At 41.7% G+C, this 27,168-nt stretch overlaps 1 protein-coding gene across 2 annotated transcripts in view; it reads right to left on the reverse strand.

Moving 5' to 3' along the window:
- The window catches only part of pik3ap1 (phosphoinositide-3-kinase adaptor protein 1), a 48,938-nt gene extending 26,506 nt beyond the window's left edge, over positions 1-22,432 (reverse strand). The window contains exons 1-4 of one of the 2 annotated variants that reach the window (XM_062975889.1): positions 22,219-22,432; positions 11,961-12,368; positions 6,263-6,405; positions 4,298-4,442 (exon numbers count right to left, since the gene is read on the reverse strand). In XM_062975889.1, the coding sequence (XP_062831959.1) occupies positions 4,298-4,442; positions 6,263-6,405; positions 11,961-12,368; positions 22,219-22,234 (712 nt within the window). In that variant the 5' untranslated portion in view covers positions 22,235-22,432. The remainder of the gene's footprint in view (positions 1-4,297; positions 4,443-6,262; positions 6,406-11,960; positions 12,369-22,218) is intronic. The other variant, XM_003223131.4, reaches the window with a different exon arrangement.
- Between the last annotated feature and the right edge of the window lie 4,736 nt (positions 22,433-27,168).

Here is a 27,168-nt window from a genome sequence, read left to right on the forward strand (position 1 = left end):
AGCTGCATCCGTGGGAAACAGCCCTTCCGCTGGACTGATCAAGCAGAGAAAGGGTTCCAGCAACTAAAGAAATTATTCACATCCCAGCCAATCCTTCAGCATCCAGATCCTGAAACCCTTTTTGTGGTGCAAGCGGACGCCTCTGATGTGGCAATTGGGGCTGTGCTCCTACAACCAGTGGGAGATCACCTTCATCCTTGTGCCTATTATTCTCGTCAACTAACCGCACCAGAGAGGAACTATACCATTTGGGAAAAAGAACTATTAGCCATAAAGGCAGCTTTTGAAACTTGGAGACATTGGCTAGAAGGGGCCAAATTTCCCATTGAAGTCCACACTGATCATCGGAATCTAGAACATCTAAGAACTGCCCGCAAGCTAAATCAGAGGCAGCAACGTTGGGCTTTATTCTTTGAACGTTTCAACTTCCAGATTCATTATGTGACCCCAGCCCAAACCAAGCAAGCAGACGCCCTGTCACGTAAACCGGAATACGCTGCAGGACGCAAGGAGACCTTTGAATCCCAACTACTACAACCCGAGAACTTTGCCACGCTCACAGTGGGGAACACCAAATCCACTCCCATTGATTCAACTCCCTCTACTCCAGGACCCATCTGTGCTCAAGAAATCAGGGCTAGTCAGCAAACAGATGCCTGGGCGCAGGACCAACTTCGTCAAGGTCTGCATTTTCCCTTTTCGCTTAAAGATGGACTGCTTTGCTATAGAAATCATGTTTATATCCCACCCGGACCGGGCAGGGAAAAAGCACTTCGTCTGTGTCATGACTGCAAACCAGCAGGGCATTTCGGACTATTTAAAACCATGCATTTGATCCTAAGAGATTTCTGGTGGCCCAAGATCCGCAAAGATGTGGAAAAATATGTCAACACCTGCCCAGTATGCCAGCGCTCCAAGATAAGAAGGGAGAAGCCCTCAGGGCTTCTACACCCCCTTCCTACCCCATCTCGCCCATGGGAAATAATTTCTGCGGATTTTATCACTGACTTACCACCTTCCTGTGGATTCACCACGATCCTAGTGGTGGTGGACCTTTTCACCAAGTTAGCCCATTTCATTCCCTGTGAAGGCCTTCCCACGGCCCAAGAGACTGCAGATTTATTCCTCCAACATGTTTTCAGACTACATGGATTGCCCAAGAGTTTGGTCACAGACCGTGGATCCCAATTCACCTCTCGTTTCTGGAAGGCACTACAAAAACTATTGGGCATAGACTCTCGTTTATCTTCAGCTCATCATCCCCAAACGGATGGGCAAACGGAGCGCACCAATGCCACTTTGGAACAGTACCTTCGCTGTTATGTAAACTACCAACAGGACAATTGGGCTTCTCTGTTACCACTGTCGGAGTTTGCCTACAACAATGGAGTCCAGGCTTCTACAAAAGAAACGCCGTTCTTTGCAAACTATGGCTTCCATCCACGTTTCTTTCCCCCTGTCATTGAAACTTCAGAAGTTCCCGCAGCAGAAGATTGGCTGCAGGAACTCACAGCGGTGCAACAACTTTTGCTCCAGCAACTGGAACAAGCCAAGGAGGACTATAAACGTCACGCGGACAAACATCGCCAGCCGGGCCCCGAAATCAAGGTAGGAGATCGGGTTTTTCTGTCCACTCGCTTTTTGCCCTCCCATCGCCCTTGCCGGAAGTTAGATGCCCGTTTCATTGGTCCCTATCCAGTGGTGGCGCAATTAAACCCCGTGACTTTCAAACTCCAACTTCCGCGTTCAATGCGCATTCACCCAGTGTTTCACCGCTCCCTGCTCCTTCCGGCGGATGGTGTGCGGCCAGATGTAGACCGGCCGGCCCCCGTCCCTATTTTGGTGGATGGGGAGGACGAGTTCGAGGTTCAGGACATTTTGGATTCTCGCTTTCACCGCCGCCGCCTGCAATATCTCATTGACTGGGTGGGTTTTGGCCCTGAGGAACGCTCTTGGGAAGACGCCTCCACAGTCCATGCTCCTGATCTAACCCGTCGCTTTCATCAGACCTATCCCGCCAAGCCACGACCTCGCGCCTCGGGGAGAGAGTCCCAGTTTGGGAGGGGGCTTGAGGAGGGGGATAGTGTGATGACCCATGGGCCTTGTAGTCCTGCTCATGACATTGTGATGCCTGATGAAGAAGAAAACTTGGGTTTTTTACCTTCCCAGTCAGAACTGGATTCTTCCCAGACAGATTCTTCCCAGCCAGATCTGGGAACCTTGCACCTGCAAGAGGGTTATGTTCCAGAAGTATGTCAAACAAACACTGAGGCTACTTCTCCTGTGTTTTCTCGCCATGAGTTTTGTAAACAACAGAGAGGTTTGGAAGCGGCCTCGCGCAGGAGTGCTAGAATAATTGCTAAGAATTTGCCAATTAAGCCTGCTTTCCATGAGAATCTTTAAGGAGTCAAACATCTGGTCTCAGAGATTAGCTTTCGTTTCTGGTTCCCAGAGAACTGCTCTCGGCGGGAAAGTTAGACTCTATATAGGTGTTTTACCCGCGGAGTAACTTTGCGGAGTCAATTCGTCAGCCTCCGGAGCGAGTTGTGTCTGAACAGCGCGCTCCGCTTCAAGCCTCGTTCCTGCTCAAGCCTTGTCCTTGTTTCCAGCCTTCGCTCCTGTTTCCCAGCCTTTGTTTACCTACGGACCTTGCCTTGTTTCCCAGGACTAAACCTTGCCTTGTTTCACGGATTTTACCAAGTTATTCCACGGACCTTGTTCTTGTTCCTCGTTACCTTGTTCCACGATTCAAGCCTTGTTTCAAGTATCAAGTTATTCCTAGCCTTGCTCAAGTTCATGGACTAAAGGACCTTGTCATCTCCCCTCACTTTGCCTGGCAAAGTGAGTGTTTCGGTTATTGGATTACAACTTTGGACCTTAATATTTCATATTGGACATTGTTTCTTTGGACTAATTTTGACCTTTCCTGAAAGGTCTGCTTCTGGACTAACTTTTACATTTGCTTTTATTAACTTTATATATTTCCTTAATAAAGATATTAGATAGAATCTGGCCTCTGCGTATGGTTATTGGTGCTCTGTAGCCTGGGTCGTGACAGAAGGAGAGTCCACCACTCTCTGTGACCCCTTCTACACTGCCATATAAAATCTAGATTGTCTGCTTTGAGCTGGATTATTTGGTAGTGTAGACTCATATAACCCAATTCAAAGAAGATAATGTGGATTATCTACTTTGATAATCTGGATTATATGGCACTATAGAACTGGCCTGAGGCACTCTATTTAAATGTCATACAAGACATAAATGTTAAAGAAATCTATCTATTGTTTAAGTGGAATCTCTTTTCTTGCAACATGAGTCCTGTTTATTCAAATTTCATTTCCAACACCCTCATGGGTTAGAGGGCACACCTTTTTAAAAAATCTTAGATCAAAAATGCAAATGGTGGCTCTTGGGGGTGAACTAGAGACAGAGGGGCACAAATGTACCCCATGGCCTTCCCCCAGGAGTGCCCATCCATATCGGGCATCCGTCCCGCATATGAGGAACACTTCATAAAGAAGGTGGTGGATAACATATCAGAACCATGAAGTAAAAACAAGCAAGTAAACACAGTAGTAAAAAAGGCAGTCCAAAAATGCTAGTCAAAGAAAAATGAGAGAGATTCCCTAGCTGCTGCGAGAGAGGCGGACGAAAGGAAGCTCCTCCCACTCACTATACTGTATATACTCTATAAGGAGAGAGGGCGGGGCTACCTAAAAATGTCTAAAAGATTTCTGGAAAATTCTGAATTGTCTGTGCAGGCGCAGAAAATACCATATGTGTGATTTCACAGGGACCACGATGGAGAAACTGACACGCTATTAACAAAATAGAATACCTTTAAAAAGACATTGATATTTACATATCAAAAAGTTCTTTTAAGTTTTTAGCAGTATCATTTGGTGAAAATAAATGACAGCTTTGGAGATTTGGCTCAGAGTGGGGGAAACAGGACGCACAAGCAAACCTCTGCTTCCTGTGGAGGCTGCTCACCCCACATCACACCTCTGCCCACCAGGCCTACGGGCCCCCAATTCAGGCATTATTCAGTGCAAAAACAGGAAGCATAATCTAATCAGACTGTTTTAACTCAACATGTTCAAAGAATCATCTATTTGTAGCTTTATGTAAATTAATTTAATTTCTAGCAGTCGCTGGTTGAAGCCTTGAGAAGAGGAAGTAATTATTTCTTGTATGTTGGTTACTGTTAATTCACCTGTGAAACGAAGAGAAATTTTGCTAATTTTATCTACTAGGGAAATGAAAGTAAAGGGATTATACTTTCTGTACTCACCAGGTGTGCAAATTGAGACCGTGTACTCATTCTCCATCCTGGCCTGTACTCGCACTGGCTGACAGCTGTCAGAGTAAAGTTCCACTTCCATTTTTACTTTGCTATCCAGCTTACATTTCAAGATGATGTAAACTATTGTCTGTACCTAAGAACAAAGCATCAGATTTTTAAAAGTACTATCCAGCATGACTGAGCAGACCCCGTTCCCCACAAAGGAGCATGGTAAATTCCTAAGAATACAGGTTGCTGTTCCTCATTTTTGACAGAGAGAACAATAAGAGTACAGCCAATGTGTGCCAAATTACAAGAGGAATGGTTTGTGTGTATGTCATCTTCTGTTGGATCAGGATTGCAATTTTACATTTTTCCTGCTTGTAGTTCTCAATCCACAGTCTCCAAATTTTAGTCACTATGGCCCCTTCCGCACACCTGTATAAAATCCACATTGTACTGAATTATATCGCAGTGTGGACTCAGATAATCTAGTTTAAAGCAGATACTGCAGATTATCTGCATTGATATTTTAGGTTATATGGCTGTGTGGAAGGGCCCTAAATTTTCATTTGACACTAAATCTCTGCCTTAAAAACGTGACTGCTAAATGCAAACGTTCAGATAAATCCCTGAGATGACACAAGATGCCCCTGCAGATTAGTCTGCTTAACTCATCTTCCACAGATTAGAACCATTATCATATTTCAGAACCTTTCAGGGGATTTTCCACCATATCTTGGTGGCTACTCCATGGATGGCCTTATTAGTTTCAGCCACTGATAGTATTCTCTCCCAACAGTTCTTTGCTCAGCTGGTTTGGAAATAACAGGTAACATGAACTAGATCAAGTGATCTAGTAGAGCAAGAGCATGATTGAGTGAACACCTCCCCCAGTTTGGGTGAACAACTCCCCCAGAATATGTCTTTTTGGCTGTGCAGCATGACACATATGAAATCACATCCTTAAAAAATGATTCAATATTAGAAGGCAATGTGGTTTTCAAGATTTTGGGATCCCAAATTATAAAACAGGAATGCAGCTAAATTTTGCAACTGCTGGCATTCATACGGTTTGCCACCCAAGTCTTAGAATGTGAAAAGCACCCAGGGCCATGGCAACATCCATGATTAAGGCTAAAAAGCAAAGCTAAACAAGACTGCATGGATAGCAAGAAGCTGACATAAAGCGGCTGTGTTTATGGCTTCCCACAAACTGAACAGTGTTGCTCAAGATAGTGATGTATTTTAAGAAACATGAGTCGTAGGGTGCATCTGCACTGTGGAAATAATGTAGTTTAACACCGCTTTATCTGCCATGTCTTAAAGCTATAGAGTTCTCTCCATAGTATTGTGTTTTAATCGTTCATGTTTAGATTGTTGATATGTTGTTGAGATGTATTTTAATGTTTGTAAGCCACCTTGAGTCCCCTCTGGGGTGGAGAAAGGCGGGATAGAAATGAAGTAAGTATGTAAATAAATAAATATCTGCCAAAGAGTGCTGGTGCCTCACCAAACTACAAATCCCAGGATTCCATAACATTGAGCCATGACAGTTAAAGTGGCATCCAACTCTTTCATTCTGTGGTGTAGTTGAACCTTGAGATCAGAACGGAATCATGGGCTCCAACTTGGCTGCTGATAAAATTTCCAGCTCTGGGATGAGTTGCCCCTCCTCCCCCATAACCCATTATTATTAAGAGAAAGATGCTGAAATATAGAAATATACACATCCCAACATCACTGCAAACAATAGTATGGGGTAAAGAAAATATATATCATACACACTCACTTTAGGGAGAGCAAAGCAAACATTACAGGATTGCTATTTCTGCTTAGCAATACAAGGACAAGCCTGGGTTAAAAATGACGGTGCACAGTTAAGCTACAGCCACTATTCAGCAATCATCTCTGCCAGCACTCTCTGTTTCTTCCCTCTCCTAACAATTTGGAAAGAACGGAAGCATACCGTACCCCACATCGTATGCGATCCGGCTGCACTGCAACCAGCTTTCCTAGTCTTTTTTCATGCTGCCGACTCATTGTAATATTGCACGAATCAGAGAGGTCTCTGTCATCTTCCACTTCTGCGTCGGTAACGGAGTCACACCCAGAATCTAAGCAGAGGAAAAAGAGGAATTTTATCTCCTAAAGCAATTCAGAAACAAACTAATTGTTCAACTAGGGAAGAAACTGAAAAGGAACTTGAACTGTTAATGAGCTAGTACATAGAAATCATGTGCGTTCTATACAAATAAGGAGACATGTTACACTGTCCCAATAATGAATCAAATAGAATTAAAATAGTCTGCTAGATTTTTGTAAAGGCCTGATTGTTTCAAATATTAATAAAAAAGCATGCTTAGAGTAAAAATTTCTAATATGTCTATGCAAGCAAATAAGACAATTCGACTGCATTTCTGCAACTTAGAGATGGAAGGTTAGAATGAGGCAACCCTCCCTGCCTAGCTGCATAGAAAGTGGTCTCTGCCATGCAGTGCCAGCCTCACTCAAGGATTATGGGGTTCCATCTCTTTGGCTTCATGCAGAAAAACAGAATTTTGCACCCAAAAGGCATAGTTATGGAATAGTATGTTGTTGGAGTACAACTCTGAGAATCCCGTTTTAGCTGGGAGACTCTATGAATTGTAATAGAAAACTTTTGCTTAGTTCCTTCTCTTGCTTTCTGCTCTGCGGAATGATTTTTCACTGGTCACTTTATCTACATGCTTGGATGCTACTCTTAGCAACCTCTATTTATTTGCTAAGGCATTGGTAGGGTGCACCCTCAGGAGATAGGAGCCGCGGTGGTGCAATGGGTTAAACCCTTGTGCCAGCTGAACTGCTGATTGGGTTGCTGACTTGAAGATTCTTGGTTTGAATCCATGAGATGGGGTGAGCTCCCATCTGTCAGCTCTAGCTTGTAGGGATATGAGAGAAGCCTCCCAGCAGGATGGTAACACATCCGGGCATCCCTTGGGCAATGTCTCTGTAGACAGAGATGGCCAATTCTCTCACACCAGAAGCAACTTCCAGCATGTTCTCAAGTCGCGTCTGACATGATAAAAAAACCCACAGAAGATGTTCTCAATTTGTGCACAGGCCTGTCCGTGTGGGAGATACCTTGCAACAGGCTCCAAAGCTGTCTTAAAGCATTGCCCATCCCTATATGTGTGTTTTTTAAGATACTTTTCCAAAAATTCTACAAAATGTAGTGAATAATACAGTACAGCCTCACTTGTCCAAGCTAAACGGGCCGGCAGAAGCTTGGATAAGCGAATATCTTGGATAATAAGGAGGTATTAAGGAAAAGCCTATTAAACATCAAATTAGGTTATGATTTTACAAAATAAGCACCAAAACATCAAGTTATACAACAAATTTGACAGAAAAAGTAGTTCAATACGCAGTAATGTTATGTTGTAATTACTGTATTTACAAATTTAGCACCAAAATATCATGATATATTGAAAATATTGACTACAAAAATGGCTTGGATAATCCAGAAGCTTGGATAAGCGAGGCTTGGATAAGTGAGACTCTGCTGTATTATTATTAATAACACTATGTAACATTATTTTTGTTCCTGCTTTATAAATAAAAGGTAAAAGGTAAAGGTTTTCCCCTGATGTTAGGTCCAGTCGTGACTGACTCTGGGGATTGGTGCTCATCTCCATTTCTAAGCCGAAGAGCCGGCGTTGTCCGTAGACACCTCCAAGGTCACGTGGCTGGCATGACTGCATGGAGCGCCGTTACCTTCCCGCCGGAGCAGTACCTATTGATCTACTCACATTTGCATGTTTTCGAACTGCTAGGTTAGCAGGAGCTGGGGCTAACAGCGGGCGCTCATTCCGTTCCCAGGATTTGAACCTGGGACCTTTCGGTCTGCAAGTTCAGCAGCTCAGCGCTTTAACACACTGTGCCACCACCAGGGGCAAATATAAATATCATTTCCTAATTGGTTCTATCACAAAAACATAGAAAAAGTTTGTTAAACTGCAAAAACTTTGTTTTTGCACAGCTTCCTGCAGCACATTTTGCTCTAGATATTCAATGAAAATCTCACAAGTCTCAACCAATTCAACATAGTTTGTGGCAGCCACAAAAACAAAATTTCAATCTGGTATATAACAACTACTTTCAAAGTAAATACCGCATAATTAAACAAGAAATAATACTTTCAAACCAAGAACAGATTTTTTTCAAAGTGTGCTATATAGTGTAATAATTGAAGCAGTGATGTCCTTTTAAACACCAGAGACCTTGGTCTTCATCCAGCAGCTGGAAAAGGACCTGCATCTGTGCATGCACCTAGCACCCTATAGTTCATACTCACAGTGCTATCTCCCAAACATAAACAAAAGTGGGTTGCAAATGTAACAGAAATTCCAAGCAAAGAAGTTTAATATTGTTTATTAGTTTTGTTTGATGCTTGCATATTTTTTTTCAGAACAGACCAAAATGAGAGGTAAAAACATGAAAGGAAAGGAAAATAATAGTTTCAGAAAGTAGCAGTGAAAGTAGAGAAATCATAAAGCAGACCTTTCCAAACTGTATGTCGCAACATGTTAGTGTGTCAGCTGCAATGTGTAGGTGTCTTGAGCAAAAATAACAAGAAACCTCTAAGGGCCCTCCTACACATGGCCAAAAACCCGGAAGTAACCAGGTTAAAAATGTGGGTGGCTAAACAACTTTCAGTCAAAGTGCGGGAGGAATCGGGAAGAATCGAGTTAAAAGCTGAAAAGCATGAGTTAAAAAGGTGCACTTAAAACCCAAATCCACCTGAAAGAAGCACACCTTTGCATGACTGCATATCCCTGTAGTCATGCAAAACACGTGTTTTCCTTCCCTTCCCCCTGTGTGAACTGCTCCAGTGCACACGTGCTTTTTTAAAAGCCCAAAACATCTGATCAGCTGATTGGGCTGTCAAACAGACACACAGATGGTTCAAGGGAAGCCCAAGTGAAAAGCAATTAGAACTCTCTGAAAGACACATTATAATAAACAAAAATTATAATAAGCTTTATTTATAGACCACCCTATCTCCCCGAAGGGACTCAAGGCGGTTTCCAACAAAAATGACAACCATTCAATGCCAAAAGAAAATCATACAAACAGTTTACATCAGGACAAGGCACATTAGACAATATAAACAACCTAACTGTAACTTAATTAAAAAAGATGAAAAATAAAATAAAAATAAGAAAATAAAAATAATAAATAAAAATAAAATAAAAAATTCATGAAATAAAGAAACCCTGATAAAACACACCAAAAAAAATAAATAAAACCAAATACTTTAGAGCTCTATCAAGCAAGGTTCAGCAATCCAATGGCCAGGAATACTAAAATGGACCAAATCAACTGTAAAAGGACTGTTTGAGGGGTAGTCCAAGCAGCGTATCACTGGGATGGGGAAGTGGATGAAGTGCAGAACAGAGTCCTATCTGGGTCTAGGAACTAATCCTTCTCGAAAGCTTGCAGGAACATCCAGGTTAAACAGAGCTTCAATTAACAATTGGGGGAAGAGAGAGATCCAACTGAAGTTTTTTAAAAAAATTCCCTCTGTTATGCACTGGATCTCATATGTGTACATGCGAATCTGCTTGTGTTTATATTTAGATATTCGCATGTGCGCATATACGGTCCAGCACATAACCGAGTTTTTTTAAAAAAAACTTCCACCGGATGTCTCTGTCCACTCTCCATTTTGATCTGCTTCAAAGGAAGCCTGTGAGGATGGTGGGGGACCATTTCCCGGGAATGACAGATCTGTGTGTGGACCTGCTGTTAAGTCTTGGGATTTTTCGTCTTAGATTTAAAACACAGATTTTGGCACTGTCTGGAAGCGCTTTAAATCTTTGTGAAATAAGCAATAACTCATAATTTTAAATGAAAGTTTCTCATGAACTATGTCGTGTACACATACATTTGATTATTACAGTTGATGTATGTGTCTGAAGTTCTTAAAAGGGGTGGTTTTAACCTCTGCTTTGACACTGAACCCCAATGCCCAGGACTTTGTCTCTTTCCATGGTCCCTGCCTCCTCAAATGTAGGATTGTGAGCATCCCGTAACCCACCCTGCTGGACACAGATGGCCTTGATAAGCCGGAGTAATGCTGGACCCTTCTCTGCCTATTAACATCAGCACTCACTTTGTATGTATTGGGTTGGGAAAAACAGTTCCTAAGAGGGAGGCCGCAGGGTGGGGACATGGACCATGGTGTGAAATTGCCTGACTGAGTAACACCCAAAAGGGTAGTATAGCACTGTAAAACTATAAAAGCGAACGTATTGTCACTGCTTGGGATCTGCAAGCACAAGACAAGCACAATCGAGAGACACCCCCCCCCCCCCGATAGCCACCTTATGGCAGGGACATCAAACTTATTTTCATCAAGGGTTACATCAACCTTAAGGTTGCCGTCAAAGGGACATCAAACCATGAATGGAAAATTTGTGGATACAGAGGGCCAACTCTATTTTTTTGTACATGGTGGTCAGTGCTCTTTAGTTTCTACCTGATTTGGGTTCCCAGATGTTATTGAATGACAACTCCCATCAGTTTTGATTATCTAGCATGTGGACTGGGAATAATGGGAACTGCAACCCAACGGCACTTGTAGCGCTGAGGCTGGGGAAGGATTAAAGGATACTTTAAAGTCGACATCATATCCACAAGCCTTGTATCAAAATCCAAACCCTACCATCCTACCTAAACAGAACAAACTGCATCATCTCGCAGATTACATCACAACTCCCATCTAATGATGAGTAATACAGGAGTTGTAGTTCAGCATCTGAAGGGCCACATAAAATGACATGGCAGGCTGAATTTGGCCCATGGGCCTTGAGTTTGACACATGTGCTTTATGGGATGCCAAGGAACAGGCCTCCCAGGTGAGAGCTATAATACAGCCAGGGGCATCAGATAAATCCATGGATATTGACTTTGCAACAACAACAACAAAAGCACCACATCCTCATTCAGCACTTGCAGGAATCTTGCCCTGTGGAGATATCACGTGTGTATGTGGCCCCTTCTACACTGCCATATAATCCAGATTATCAAAGCAGATAATCCATATTATCGGCTTTGAACTGGATTATATGAGTTTACACTGGTATATAATCCAGTTCAAAGCAGATAATCTGGAATTTATATGACAATGTAGAAGGGGCCTATGTTTCTAGTTGGGTTGTTTGTGTGTCTGAGTAACTAAGGAGGTCTGCATTAGAGACAGAAAGTGTGTGAGAGAGAAACTGTGTATCATATATGCATGTGAATTGAACAGGAGAGCTGAATGAATATGTAAAATGCAGAGGGATATTTTTATGCATGAAGGTGATGGGACAGCACTATTTGAGGACTCTCAAAACTGAAAAAATGCATGCTTCTGCACCTGAAATTTCACATGGTTCAAGGGAAATTAGTTCAAGAAAGCTTATTTGGACTTGTTCCCAAGTAAGTGTGCATAGGTGTGTAGCCTATGAAGACTTAAGTCTTGCAGTCATGCAACTAACACAACTTGAGGTGTTCAGCTAGGATCTGCACCTTATTGCAGTCCCTCAGAGATGCCAGAATAATTTTGTTCATTTTCAGACAACTAGCACCTACAGCAACATTAATTTTACAGTAGTTTTAAAAATATTTTAACAAACCAGCTTACCTCCTTCAGAAATGGTCTTCATGACAGCTGCTATGTAGGCATCAGAGTCATCATCATAGGTAAGGTGCTTCCATTGGGGCCAGTCTTTGAAAAACTCTTTGTAAGTCTCACATTCCGAAACACCACAGAACAGCTTCACCACTTTGTGTGGTGGCTGAAGAACATTCTGCAGGCTCTGAAGGACAGCAGGAATATAGAAGTTCTGTACCAGATCAGATGATAGTAGAATAACAATACATTTGCTGTGTTTGAAGAGGTCAAGCTTCTCCATGGAAATAACTGTCCCACACTCCATCTGATAGCTTTGGACTTCATAGCATGAGTGGAAGAGGCTCTGAAGGTAATGGCACCATTCATCAGCATCATTCCCATATACAATCAGCACATCACATGCACCAGGATGTTCTTCTGCATAAAAATCAAATAAGATAGGTGAGTTTTACAAATAGAGTGAATCTCATCCCTGAACACATAAATTCAAGTGTACAGTCACCTTACACCGTTAAAAATTGGCTGCAAAGAAAACTACACTGTTCTGAAGACTTTTGTATATCAGCACATTATTCGTTTAAACATTTTGTTTCAAAACCACATTAGAGAGTCATAAAATTACCACAAGGTCGGGAGCAGTTTAGGAATCAGACCTTGGAATCCCTTTCAAAGAGTCACAGTGGAGAAAAAACATCTTTGTCTTGTTTAAATCCTTTTTTGTTATAATTACATAAATGGTTGAGAAAATTGTTCATAGATGCTGCTTTATCCCTTTGAGGTTATCCAGAATAAGCAGTTGTATTCCCTTATTATTGAAAATGAGACCTCAAAATTATGAATTATGAGACACAGATTCATTGGGACATACACAGAGCCCATATTGCCTTTTCCATTTGTCCTGTAATAACCTTTTCATGAATTTCTCTGGAATGCTGCTCCACCACATCTCGGACTTTAGGATTTAATCTCATAATTATCATAACCCCCTCACAATGCCCCATGAAATTTCAGGGAACACACAATAGGTTACTCAGAAGAGCCGCAGAAGTTTTTAAATATTAACTGATTTTATCCAGGGAATGTTTCCTCATCTATAGTGTTGTATTGAGCCTGCTCTGTGAGAGCCTCATTATATCGACAAACACCCTGAACGACTCTGTTCCCAGGTAGCACCCATTGTTTAAGCCCAGTACTGGGACATTAAGACCCAGTAACGCTTAACCAGATGCCGTCCTTTCTGAGGGCACCTTGTTCCTTGGGCAACACACAAACAGACACATGCCTTCAAATATACCAATGGCATTACCAATGACAAACCCAGAGACCAATCGGCAATGACAGACAGAACATCCCAGACAACTAACCTGCAGATTCTAGCCTGTCATGAACTGGACCAATCGACACTAGCAGCAATTGAAGTCCTTTGTTTCAAACTCCCGTAAATGTCTTACAAATAGATCTATATGTTTGCATTGAGCGACATCAGTTCTTTAGAGTGCAGACTCCATTGACATTCTCTTTGGCCAAAGAAAATAAATGCCTCTGATTTTGCCTTCAACTCGTCTGTGTCTGATCTGGCCTCTGGAAGCCTGACACTATGGTTTTAGTGGAGCTGAGATCACATAAGACCCTCACATTGCTGGAGAGGATGGAAGGAAAGCGGGCTTCCCATGGGCAGTTATAGTGACCCTAAAGTGGCAAAAGTTTATTGAAAGTGTTGAAATCAGAAGATCAGTTATTTTGGTGCCAGTACTCTTGTCCAGAAGAGAGATTGACATCTTTTCAGTAAAGACTTAATATATCTATTGCTTTCAACTGCAAGATTTTAAATAGATTGAAATGAGGTTTGCAAGCAATTTGTCTTTCAAAAATAGATTAAACAGAATTTGGAATACTGTCTTGCATGATAAACTGCCCTACCAATTATAAGACCCTTCAGATAAAAATATTGTATTGATTTGGTATCAAGCCATCCTCTTTCTGTCCTACTGAAGCTTGTATGAAATGGGTTGCTGTGGGTTTTTCAGACTATATGGCCATGTTCCAGTAACATTTTTTCCTGACGTTTCACCTGCATCTGTGGTACCACAGATGCAAGTGAAACGTCAGGAAAGGATGCTACTGGAACATAGCCATACAGCCCAAAAAGCTTACAGCAACCCAGTGATTCTCGCCATGAAAGCCTTCAACATCACTTGTGTGAAATACTTGCTTGATTTCAGTCCCAGTAAATTGCAGGTTTGGAAGCCAGACACACCTTGCTAATCGAAGGCCACATTAAGACACAGATGGGTTTGAAGGCAAAAGCAGAGGTCTTTATTCTTAAAGGCCAAAGTGGACATCAGTAGTGCAAGCACTCAAAGTGCTCACATCATGCAATGGAAAATACAGGGTATTTTTATTCATTTTGAAAGCTATTAAGAAAATCCACGCTAGATACTGATTGGCTGAAAAGTGATCTGACTACGATCTCGGCTCCTGTTTGCTAAGGACTCAGTGGAGCAGCTCTGGTGATTGGCTCCTGGTAGTGCCAGGAAATCTAATGAGGTGTCATTTGTTGATTTGAAATGTTAGTCGGTTTAATGATTCACCCCTGAGAAGGGTGCAATCGAAAGGAATGCGGTGTTTCTATAAGCAAGAGTCCATGATGGGCTTAATAGTTTAGTCAGGGTGAACACAATAGAGTGAGTCCAGTGTACACAATGAGTATTTACAAGTCATAACCAAGTCAATGGGAAAGGCTAGCCCGAAGTCCAAGCGCTGAGCCCCTGGAGTGTACAGTCCCAATTTTATCATCAGGAGCAGGAAACTTCTCAATGAAAGCAAGAAATTCATCAATGGGATGGGTTTTTTTTAATAATACTAGTAATAGATTTCTCAGTGGAGATTAGTCAATGTGCTCGGGGAGTGCTCTGATGTATATTCGCTGAACAGCTTCCCCCCATCTCCCGGTCTATTGTGAAGAGATTATACAGATGGAGACATGGGTTCTAGGTGCGGGTGGACAACATACCAGAGGTGATTTATGGTAAAGGTTAAAGGAAGACAAAAGGAGCAACCCACCAGATCTCGCAGAGCTGTGGTTACTATGTTATATAACTTCATTTGAGTTTTATATAATTCATAATTTGGGGAGTCTGATTTCTTGTTAACATATTGCTTAAGTTCTTTTTTATTTGTTTTTCATGGTTTTATGTGATTTTAACTGATTTTGTATCAACAATTCTACATTTAATTATATTTTAATACTTTTTTGTTTTAGGTTTTACATTGTATTGTATGTTGTGAGCTACTGTGAGTCTCATTTAAGAGAAAGTGGGAAATAAAAAAGATGAAGAGAGAAGAAAGGAGAAGAGGAGGAACTTTCTTTAGAAAGTTAAGAACTGGGTACTGATGTTATTTAAAAAACCAGCGGTAACAACATTCATAGACTATGTACTTTGCCCTTGAAGTATATACAGTAGAGTCTCACTTATCCAACACTTACTTATCCAACGTTCTGGATTATCCAATACATTTTTGTAGTCAATGTTTTCAATACATCGTGATATTTTGGTGCTAAATTCGTAAATAAAGTAATTACTACATAGCATTACTGCATATTGAACTACTTTTTCTGTCAAATTTGTTGTATAACATGATGTTTTGGTGCTCAATTTGTAAAATAATAACCTAATTTGATGTTTAATAGGCTTTTCCTTAATCCCTCCTTATTATCCAACATATTCGCTTATCCAACATTCTGCCAGCCCGTTTATGTTGGATAAGTGAGACTCTACTGTACTCCAGAAAGACCCTTTTCGGTATTGTGGTGCATGTATAGGCATTTATCTTAGTTGTTATGACTTGTCTTTGTTTATGTTCTCTGTATATTTTAAAACAAGTACATAAGACTTTGAGAGAAGAAAAGTATTTAATTCCCACCTTTAGTTAATAATATAACTGGATTATCTTGTCAGGCGATTGCTGATGTAAATATTTGTTCAACTGTGCAGAGATCAACTGCGGAAGTAGGAACTTGTTTTATTTCCCTATTTTTGTGCAGTTGAGTAGTTCCTTTATGTTATGTTAACATCAAATACTCATGCACTACAATAACATTTTCAAAGATTTCTCGGAAAGCAATGCAAACACTTACAATTGGGGTTACTTCTTCCCACTGATTATGGTATCCACCAAGATATGACACTGAAGATTTGCCAAGCTCTTGACAAAAGCTCAAACATCTATTACTTATAAATGAAGTGTCTAAACATGGTGGGTCCAAGCATCCCACCACTCTCCATTTAGCAGAACAAAACATCTTGTTGTGCTAATTAGCATAGCAGTTATTGAAGTTCACTTTATCAAGACCTCCCAGCTTGTCTACTTCAGGAAACCACGCTTTTGAAGGGACCTTCGTGTATACTGGAAAAATAGTTTGAAACCCCTTCTATATTGCAAGCTGCATTGAAGGCCAAGAAAAAAATGTTTATCAGTTCTGTACAAAGGCAGCCAAACTTAATACTAATTCTTGGTACCCATATTTAGCCTACTTAAGCCTAGCAGAGATGCAGAAGCCTCCATTCTTCTCTGCAACCACATCAGTAGGAGCAGAACCAATTTTGGTAAAGATTAAGATCTTGACAAAGCTCCCTCTCTTGTGGATGCTTTTGTTTATCATGTTAGAAGTGAATTGAGAACATACAGCAAGTCACTTCTGGTGTGAGAGAATTGGCTGTCTACAGAGACATTACATCAAAAGGACACCTGGATGTGTTGCCATCCTGCTGGGCGGCTTCTCTTATGTCCCCACAAGCTAAAGCTGACAGATGGGAGCTCACCCATCTCGCAGATTCAAACCACCAACCTTCAGGTCAGCAACTGCCGACCTTCAGGTCAGCAGTTCAGCCGGCACAAGGGTTTAACCCATTGTACCACCGCGGCTCTTCTTGTGGGTACTAACAGAATTGCATGTTAATAGTAAAATTTTACAAGAAGTGGAGGGCTCTTCCTCCATAACAGTTGATGGTAAATTCAGTTTGGTTAATAGCAGTAGAACTATCTGCAGTTCTTAGGGGAAAGTGTATGTTTCTAACATTAGCAGTGGCAGTTTCTGTTCTATAGTAGAGTCTCCATAACGCAGTTCAGTTGCTTATTCCTGCAGTTATATAGGGTGCTGATTCAGAAAATTGCACTGAAGAGACCATGTCTAGCTTCTTGGATACGGTTATCATGATTTTTTATAGGCAAGCAGATGGTGACTCGTAATAATAATGATAATAATAATAATAATAATAATAATAATAATCTTTACTTATACCCCGCCACCATCTCCCCAACGGGGACTCGGGGCGGCTTACATGGGGCCATGCCCAGAACAATACAATATAACAGAATATAAAAAAACAACAAATCATAACACATTGAACAATACAATAAATGATAATATATATTACAACCCAAAATCAGAAGAACAAAAAAAATAAGGGCGGGCCACATGTACACTAAGTTAAAACTCGAGGTGAGAAAAGAAATAAGAATAAAAACCACAAAGAACAGGGTCATAAAATAGTGGTGCAATCTGGAGGATAGATATTGGAGGAGAACAACAGAGAAGATGTATGTAGTAATTACTCTCCAAAAGCACAACGGAAGAGCCATGTTTTCAAGTCTTTCTTGAAGGCTACTAATGTGGGGGCTTGCCTAATCTCAACGGGCAGTGAGTTCCACAATCGGGGGCCACAGCAGAGAAGGCCCTCTCCCTTGTTCCCACAAGGCGGGCCTGAGATATCGGCAGTGGCGACAGGAGAGCCTCCCCTGATGATCGAAGGGATCGGGCAGGTTTATGATAGGAGATACGGTCACGAAGGTAGGTGGGTCCCAAACCGTTTAGGGCTTTATAGGTGATGGTCTGCACCTTGAATTGGGACCGGAAAATAAACGGCAGCCAGTGGAGCTCCTTGAACAAGGGAGTGGATCTTTCCTTGTAACTCGCCCCCGTTATTAATCTGGCAGCCGAGCGCTGGACCAATTGTAATTTCCGGGCCGTCTTCAAGGGTGTGGGGAAAAGACAACTGAAGTAAAATGTAGAAGTTTTACCAAATGATTAGAGGAATTCTGGTAGTTTGGCACTGAAGTGCTCAATCATAGGCACAAGTTCTTACGTTTGTGTTTTAATTATTAAATGCTACTAGGCATTCAACACAGACATATAAAGGATTAATAAATACAAATATGCACATATTTTGTAGATATATATAATACCGTCTTTCTCACTGGGGGTAATTTTAGGTGCAGTATTGCACTTCCTCTGTAACACAGTTGTGAATGATGTGGGAGTGCTGCTCATGTGAGGACAGCTCATCCAGTTTCCCACAAGGAACAAACACAAGTTCTCTTTTGCACATTACTATCTCAGAAAAAATGCAAAAAAGGAAGAGAAACTGGGTGCTTTCTCTTTTGACTACTGTCAGTATCGGATTTAGGAGCACTTAAAGACCTGAGGGTTTCAATGGGTGAAACTTGCATTTTCCGTCCTGTTACAACATGACCCTAACTTAGCACAATGTTAAATGCCTAAGAAAAATATTGTTCGGCAGCAAGAAGCACCAATATATGTCAGTCACTGTCCAAATATATGATAGCCTGTATTGTATGATGAAACTTAGTTGAAAATCTACTTGTGGACTTTAAGATACAACAGCTCAAATGATGCGATTGGAGAGTTTTGCAAATGCTTCTAATGCTAATTATTTCCTAGCAATTTGTATTGTCCAATCTGCACACTCGGATGAAAAAGGGACACCGAATTGCTGACTCATAGCTGGTAAGACTATTTATTCAGAATTTTAGAAACTAGTGTGTGGGTGGAGTAACCACTCAGGCTTTAACATACTTCCTATATATAGTCAAATTTGTGGAAGCCCAGAAATGACATATTAAAACTGCAGTACTATACATATTTCTCTAGAAATAAACCCAAATGAACTAAACGGACGTTCTTTAATAAACACATGCCACATGGTGTGTAAGATTACAATTCTGTTTCAAGTCAGCAAGTCAAATGGTAGCAAGTCAAATGAAATCGGTAGGACATGCTCCTGAACACATTTCCTATTTAAATCTAAATAAATAGGCTCAGATTGGATTATATGGCAGTGGAGACTTAGGTCCCTTCTGGATAGGTCCTATATCTCAGGAACTGATCCCAGGTTTTCTGTTTATCCCAGATTATGTGGCGGTGCGAGCTCATATGATCCAGTTTAAAGCAAAAAACCTGGGATCAGATCCTGGGATATCGGACCTGTCTGGGGCCCCTTCCCCACAGCTGTATAAAATCCACATTGAACTGGATTATCTGGCAGTGTGGACTCAGATCATCCAGTTCAAAGCAGCTGTTGTGGATTATCTCCCTTGATTTCTGGGTTATATGGCTATGTAGAAAGGCGCTAAAGTAATCCAGTTCAAAGCAGATAATATAGATTTTTACATGGCTGTATAGATGGGACCCAGGACCTTTCCACACAGCTGTATGAAATCCTACATTATCTGCTTTGAACTGGGTTATATGGTAATGTGGGCCCAGATAACCCAGTTCAAGGCAGATATTGTGGATTATCTGCCTTGATATTCTGGGTTATATGGCTGTATGGAAGGGCACATGTGTCAAACTCAAGGCCAGGGAGCCAAATCCAGCCTTCCATATCATTTTATGTGGCCCTCCTCCAGATGCTGAACAACAACCCCTGTATTTCCCATCATTAGACATCAGGACTGAACCGGGTGGGAGTTGTGATACACTAACATCTAGGACCCTTCCACACAGCGATATAGCCCAGAATATCAAGGCAGAAAATCCCACAATATCTGCTTTGAACTGAGTTATCTGAGGCCCGTTCCACAGTTTATAATATCCACACTGAAATAGATTGTATGGCAGCGTGGACTCAGATGATCCAGTTCAAAGCACATATTGTGGATTATATGCCAAGATATTCTGAGTACATGGCTGCGTGAAAGGGCCCTGAGTCCACACTGCCATATATTCCAGTTCAAAGCTGTTAATGTGGGATTTTATTCAGCTGTGTGGAAAAGGCCTATAAAGGTTGCAGTTTGTCCTGTTGCATCAAGAGCGTGGAGGCCTTCCACACAGACATATAAACCAAAATAATAAGGCAGAAAATCCCAAGTAGAGTCTCACTTATCCAACACTTACTTATCCAACATTCTGGATCATCCAATGCATTTTGTAGTCAATGTTTTCAATGCATTGTGATATTTTGGTGCTAAATTTGTAAATACAGTAATTACTACATAGCATTAATGTGTAATGAACTACTTTTTCTGTCAAATTTGTTGTATAACATGATGTTTTGGTGCTTAATTTGTAAAATCATAATCTATAGGTTTTTTCTTAATCTCTCCTTATTATCCAATATAATTGCTTATCCAATGTTCTGCCGGCCCGCTTATGTTGGATAAGTGAGACTCTACTGTATTTGCTTTGAACTGGATTATCTGAATCCACACTGCCATATATCCTAGTTCAAAGCAGACAATGTGGGATTTTATTCAGCAGTGTGGAAGGGGCCTGGGGTTTGGGTTTAGCTACAAGGCTTGTGGATAGAAGGAGCCCCCAATGGCGCAGCGAGTTAAACCACTGAGCTGCTTAACTTGCTGACTGAAAGGTTGGCAGTTCAAATCTGGGGAGCGCTCCTGCTGTTAGCCCCAGCTTCTGCCAACCTAGCAGTTCGAAAACATGCAAATGTGAGTACATCAATAAGTACGACTCTGGCGGGAAGGTAACAGCGCTCCATGCAGTCATGCCGGCCACATGACCTTGGAGGTGTCTACGGACAACGCTGGCTCTCCGCCTTAGAAATGGAAATGAGCACCCGCCCCCAGAGTCGACACGACTAGACTTAATGTCAGGGGAAAACCTTTACCTACATTGTGGGTAGGATAGCGGATCATCGAAAGGGGTGGGAGTTGTGGTTGGAGAGAACTTGGGGTCCCAAATTTGGTACAAACTAGAGCACTAGACTAAGGAGTCCCGGTGGCGAAGTGCGTTAAAGCACTGAGCTGCTGAACTTGCAGACCGAAAGGTCCCAGGTTCAAATCCCGGGAGTGGGTTAAGCGCCCGCTGTTAGCTCCAGCTCCTGCCAATCTAGCACTTCAAAAATACCTTTCCCATTCTGGCACATTCTGTACTGGGTTTTATGAACTAGTCTCCTGTTTTAACATTAATATTTATGTCAATTTTATCGATTGTTTTACTGATAATTGATGTTTTATTGGTATAATTGTTTTATTGTTGTATCATTGATATTTGATTGTTTTATCGGGCTAGGCCCCATGTTAGCCGCCCCGAGTCCCTTCGGGGAGATGGGGCGGGGTATAAAAATAAAGTTATTATTATTATAAAACATGCCAATGTGAGTAGATCAATAGGTACCGCTCCGGCGGGAAGGTAACGGCGCTCCATGCAGTCATGACCTTGGAGGTGTCTACGGACAATGCCGGCTCTTCGGCTTAGAAATGGAGATGAGCACCAACCCCCAGAGTCAGACATGACTGGACTTAACATCAGGAGAAACCTTTACCTTTTTTTAGAGCACTGACTCCTATATAAAACACTAGCTGTGCCCGGCCACGCGTTGCTGTGGCAAAGTGGTGGTGGTATTGGTTAAAAATTGTTGTGGAATTTTTATTTGACGTTATTTGTATTTTTTAAAATAATTTTATTGCAAGTTATCTTTTTATTTATTATATTTTATTATTTTACTGTATTAATTTTTAGTGTTTTAAATTATTTTTAGTGTTTTTTATTATTTTTTATTGGGTTGCTAGGAGACCAAGTTGGAGGAGCTTAGCCTTCTAACTGGCAGCAATTGGATAAAAGCAATTATTCCTCTCCCTCTAATTAGGACTTTATTTTTCTTTTCTTTTTGTTGTATCAACCTAGAGGCGTGGATGATGGGTTGTGTTGTCAAATTTCGAGGTTGGGGGGGGGCCTGTAGTTTTGTTGTTTTGTGGGTCGCCGTGATACTATCACTCTTTTATATATATAGATGAATATCCGGCCTTCTGTATCCATGGATTGAAGACGAAGATGAGGCTGAAGTGGCCCTAGATGTTTAGAGCTTGACGCCCCTGAGGTTAGGTAAGGGCTGAAGGGCTTTCAGTAGAAGGAACCACCTCTGATGAGTGCAAAATGTCCAGCAAAGCCCCACAGAGAGAGACACACACAGAGAGAGAGAATGAGACCAGCTTGGCCTTGGCTTACCTCGGGTGGCTGCCATGCCGGACTCCCCGTCCGTCGCCCGCGACAGGCGCGCCTCTTCTGCCCCGCCGTTGAGCCCCGAGCAGCCGCCAAGGGGAGGGGCCTGCTCTCTTCTCCCCTCTCCGCCTTCTCCCGCTTCTGCGGCAAGAGCCGTCGAGCACTTCCTTCCCGTTTCTGCCCTGAGGTGGCTTCGCTGGGGGGCGTCGGAGGTGGAGTGTCCTTTCCAGCTGAGGACAGGCGGGAGCCACAGGTCACTCCCCCCTATATAGACCACATCCGTAGACGTTTCCTAGCACACGTTTGAGGGCCCTTCCAGACAGCCCTATATCCCAGAATATCAAGGCAGAAAATCCCACATTATCTGAGTGTGGACTCAGAGAACCCAGTTCAAAGCAGATATTGTGGGATTTTCTGCCTTGATATTCTGGGATATAGGGCTGTCTGGAAGCGCCCTCACTCATGAGAATCATCATCATCATCCTTGGACCCGTCCAGACAAATCCTATATCCCAGGAACCGATCCCAGGTTTTCTGCTTTAAAGTAGATTATATGAGTCCACACTGCCAAATAATCTGGGATAAACAGAAAACCTGGGATCAGATCCTGGATATAGGGACTGTCTGAAAGGGCCCTCAAATCAAAGCAGATACAGTAGATACCTGGCCCCCGACCTCAGTTTTATAATATAATATTTTTATATCCGTTTTAATAATATAATATATTGTATATACATATAATATTAATAATAATCTTATGTTATACAATATAATACTAATAGTAATACCATATAATAATATTAATTGTATGTTATATATTACATAGCTGTGCCTGGCCACGTGTTGCTGTGGCGTTGTCTAGTGGTGTTGGTGAGAAATTGTTGAGGTAGTGGTGGTATTGAATGTCTGTTATATGGTTGTCTTTATGTTTAGTATGCACACTGAAGTGGATTATATGGCAGTGTGGAGTCAAGATAATCCAGTTCAAAGCAGATAATATAAGATTCTAAATGGGTTATATAGCTGTGTGGAAGGGCCTTGAGTCTACACTGCCATATAATCCAGTTAAAATATGATAATCTGTGGAAGAGGCCTAAGTGAGGCCTAACTGTGCCTGTCCCCTGGACTGAGTAGGTTGCTAGGAGACCAAGTGAGCGGAGCTTAGCCTTCAAACTGGCAGCAATTGGATAAAAATTATTCCTCTCCCTGTAATTAGGACTTTATTTTTCTTTTCTTTTTGTTGTATCAACCTAGAGGCGTGGATGATGGGTTGTGTTGTCAAATTTCGAGGTTGGGGGGCCTGTAGTTTTGTTGTTTTGTGGGTTGCCGTGATGCCATCACTCTTTTATATACAGTAGAGTCTCACTTATCCAACGTAAACGGGCTGGCAGAACGTTGGATAAGCGAATATGTTGGATAATAAGGAGAGATTAAGGAAAAGCCTATTAAACATCAAATTAGGTTATGATTTTACAAATTAAGCACCAAAACATCATGTTAAACAACAAATTTGACAGAAAAAGTAGTTCAATACGCAGTAATGTTATGTTGTAATTACTGTATTTACGAATTTAGCACCAAAATATCATGATATATTGAAAACATTGACTACAAAAATGGCTTGGATAATCCAGAAGCTTGGATAAGCGAGGCTTGGATAAGTGAGACTCTACTGTATTGTGGATTATCTGCCTTGATATTCTGGATTGTATGGCTGTGTGGAAGGGCTCTAAAATAAAACAACCAGAACAGTACGAAAACGACCCTCAAGTCCTCCCTCCTCACAGCTTCCCCTCATCCCTGTATTCCTTATTTTTTTTAAAAATAAAAGACACAGGAGGCATTAAAAACACAACTAATTTCTCCCACCTCAAGCCAAAGCATCTATATTATTATTATTATTTCTAATGAAGAGAATGTCACAAACCCCTTCCACACAACTGTATAAAATCCACATTGAACTGGATTATATGGCAATGTGGACTCATAAACCAGTTCAGAGCAGATATTGTGAATTATCTGCCTTGATATTCTGGGTTATATGACTGTGTGGAAAGGGCCTCCATTCAAAACAGATTATTTGGATTCAGAAACCGGATTGTGTAGATGGAGCCACTGGTGGCGCAGCAGATTATACCACTTAGCTGCTGAACTTGTTGACCGAAAGTTTAGCAGTTCGAATCTGAGAGTGGGGAGAGCTCCTGCAGTTCGCCCCAGCTTCTGCCAACCTAGCAGTTTGAAAACATGCCAATGTGAGTAGATCAATAGGTACCGCTCCGGCGGGAAAGTAACAGTGCTCCATGCAGTCATGCCGGCCACATGACTTTGGAGGTGTCTACGGACAACGCTGACTCTTCAGCTTGGAAATGTTAGAGAAAAACCTTTACCTTAACTTAGATCGGGCCAAAGGCAACTCCCCTCTGGATAAAACTTGCTAATAAAACTTTGGGGCAGGTTAGCCTTCCGGTCACCATAAATTAGAAATTACTTGAAGGCACTCGCCACCACCACCACCAACAGGAACCTGCTTTGAGCCTTTGGGAATATATCGACTAGCACAATTCCCTTACAGGGAAGTACCTGAGCTACACTCCATTATGTTTTCTTGCACGTTACATTGAATAGTGGAAAGCAGAACCAGCCCTCCTACTGTGCAGGTGGTTTATACCAGAAATGAAAACCATGAGCAGTAGACCTTCCCTTACAGACCCAGTGAGTTCCTCATTGTGTAAATGTGGCATGAATCTCTTTGTTTGCAAATCCCTGTGGTATTCTTTCTTGCTTCCTTTCCATGGTTAGTCAGGTACAAAGTACTGCTGCCCACAGGAAAGTCATAGCTGTCTGTGCTACACATAGTCATCTTTACCTGACCATAACATCAGGCTGGGTAAGTGAATCCTTTACAGGCTAATCTGTTTGTAAGTAAGGGCCCTTCCACACAGCCCTATATCCCAGAATATTAATTAATTAATTAATTAATTAATTTACAGTATTTATATTCCGCCCTTCTCACCCCAAAGGCGACTAAGGGCAGATCACAATGCACATATACATGACAAACATTCAATGCCATTAGACAAATGACATATATAGACAACCACATATTGATAGACACAGAGGCAATTTAACATTCCAGCTTCTGGCTTCATGAGGGTATGCTCAATTCCGGCCACAGGGGGAGCTGCTGCTTTATCATCCACTGTGATACCGAGTCCTTGATGGAGTACTTCTTCATCTTCTGCAAGCTGATAGAAATTTCATGGCGTCGTAAATTAGTTAAATTAGCCTCCCCGCATAAGTGGTACCTACATTCTTATTTGACAGATGCAACTCTCTTTTGGCTCCATAGGTCAATAGCAAGCTAGACTATTAATGGTCAGGAGCTTACTCCGACCCGGGCTGGTATCAAACTCATGACCTCTCGGTCAGTAGTGATTTATTGCAGCTGGCTACTAACCAGATGCGCCACAGCCTGGTCCATATCAAGGCAGAAAATCCCACAATATCTGCTTTGAACTGAGTTATCTGAGTCCACACTCAGATAATGTGGGATTTTCTGACTTGATATTCTGGGATGTAGGGCTATGTGGAAGGGTCCTTAGTTCCACTAAGTTCAACAGTGCCAACAGGGCTTCATAAACTTTTCTCACATCTTCTTCTCCCCAAGAAATTTTTACATGACTTGATGTATATAGGTATATAAAATAGGTGTAAAAGTCAAACATTTACTCGATATAAATAATCAGTTGCAAGGCTTACAAAACCGGCTGTTTTTCCTTTTTGTGGTGAAGTACAGCTGAAGCACTTTCTGCAGAGTCCACTTTAAACTTTCTGCAGAGTCCACTGTAAACATTGTTACAGTTTTGTGTAAATGTCTAATACAGCCACCAGGTGGCAACCAGAAAATGTTCACAAGCTTTCACAGGGACCTTCCAGACAGGCCCTATATCCCAGGATATGATCCCAGGTTTTCTGTTTATTCCATATTATCTGGCAGTGTGGACTCATAATCCAGTTTACAACAGAAAATAAGCTAAACAAACTTCTAAAGAACAGGGCTTTCATAAATAGTTAAAGCAAAGAATGTCCACAGTTAAGTTCTTAGGAAGAAATCACTATGAAATTGTTAAAATAATAATATGAAAAAAGCAAATACATCTCCAAAAAATGGCCATACAGCCTAAAAAACATACAACAACCCTGTGATCCTGGCCATGAAAGCCTTCAACAACACATTCTCCAAAAAATGTAATAAACCACAATGCATACATTTACATTTATATTTTTTCTGTAATACCTTGATCATTTACTATAACTCATTCTCGAACTGCCCGCCTTACAAATCAAATGCATGTGGGGCATGTGGCCCACATTGGAAATCAGGGGCATAGGCTCCAAAATGCAGTTCAATGCAGTTAAACTGCATTATACGTGCAGATTCAAACTTGCCCTAATGATGACCATGGGTTGTTGTGAGTTTTCCGGGCTGTATGGACATGTTCCAGAAGTATTCTTTCCTGACGTTTCGCCTGCATCTATGACAGGCATTCTCAGAGATTGTGAGGTGTGTTGGAAACGAGTCAAGTTGGGTGTATGTATCTGTGGGATGTCCTGCTGCTCAGTCGCATAGTCGTCTCCGACTCTTTGTGACCTCATGGACCAGTCCACGCCAGAGCTCCCTGTCGGCTGTCGCCTCCCCCAGTTCCTTCAAGGTCAGGCCAGTCACTTCAAGGATCCCATCCATCCATCTTGCCCTTGGTCGGTCTCTCTTCCTTTTTCCTTCCATTTTCCCCAGAATCGTGATCTTTTCCAAGCTTTCCTGTCTCCTCATGATGTGGCCAAAATACTTTTCCTCTAATATCCTTCCCTCCAGTGAGCAGCCGGGCATTATTTCCTGGATCATGGACTGGTCGGATCTTCTTGCGGGCCAAGGCACTCTCAGGATTTTCCTCCAGC

This window comes from Anolis carolinensis, chromosome 3 (assembly GCF_035594765.1).
Source record: "Anolis carolinensis isolate JA03-04 chromosome 3, rAnoCar3.1.pri, whole genome shotgun sequence".
NCBI lineage: Eukaryota > Metazoa > Chordata > Lepidosauria > Squamata > Dactyloidae > Anolis > Anolis carolinensis.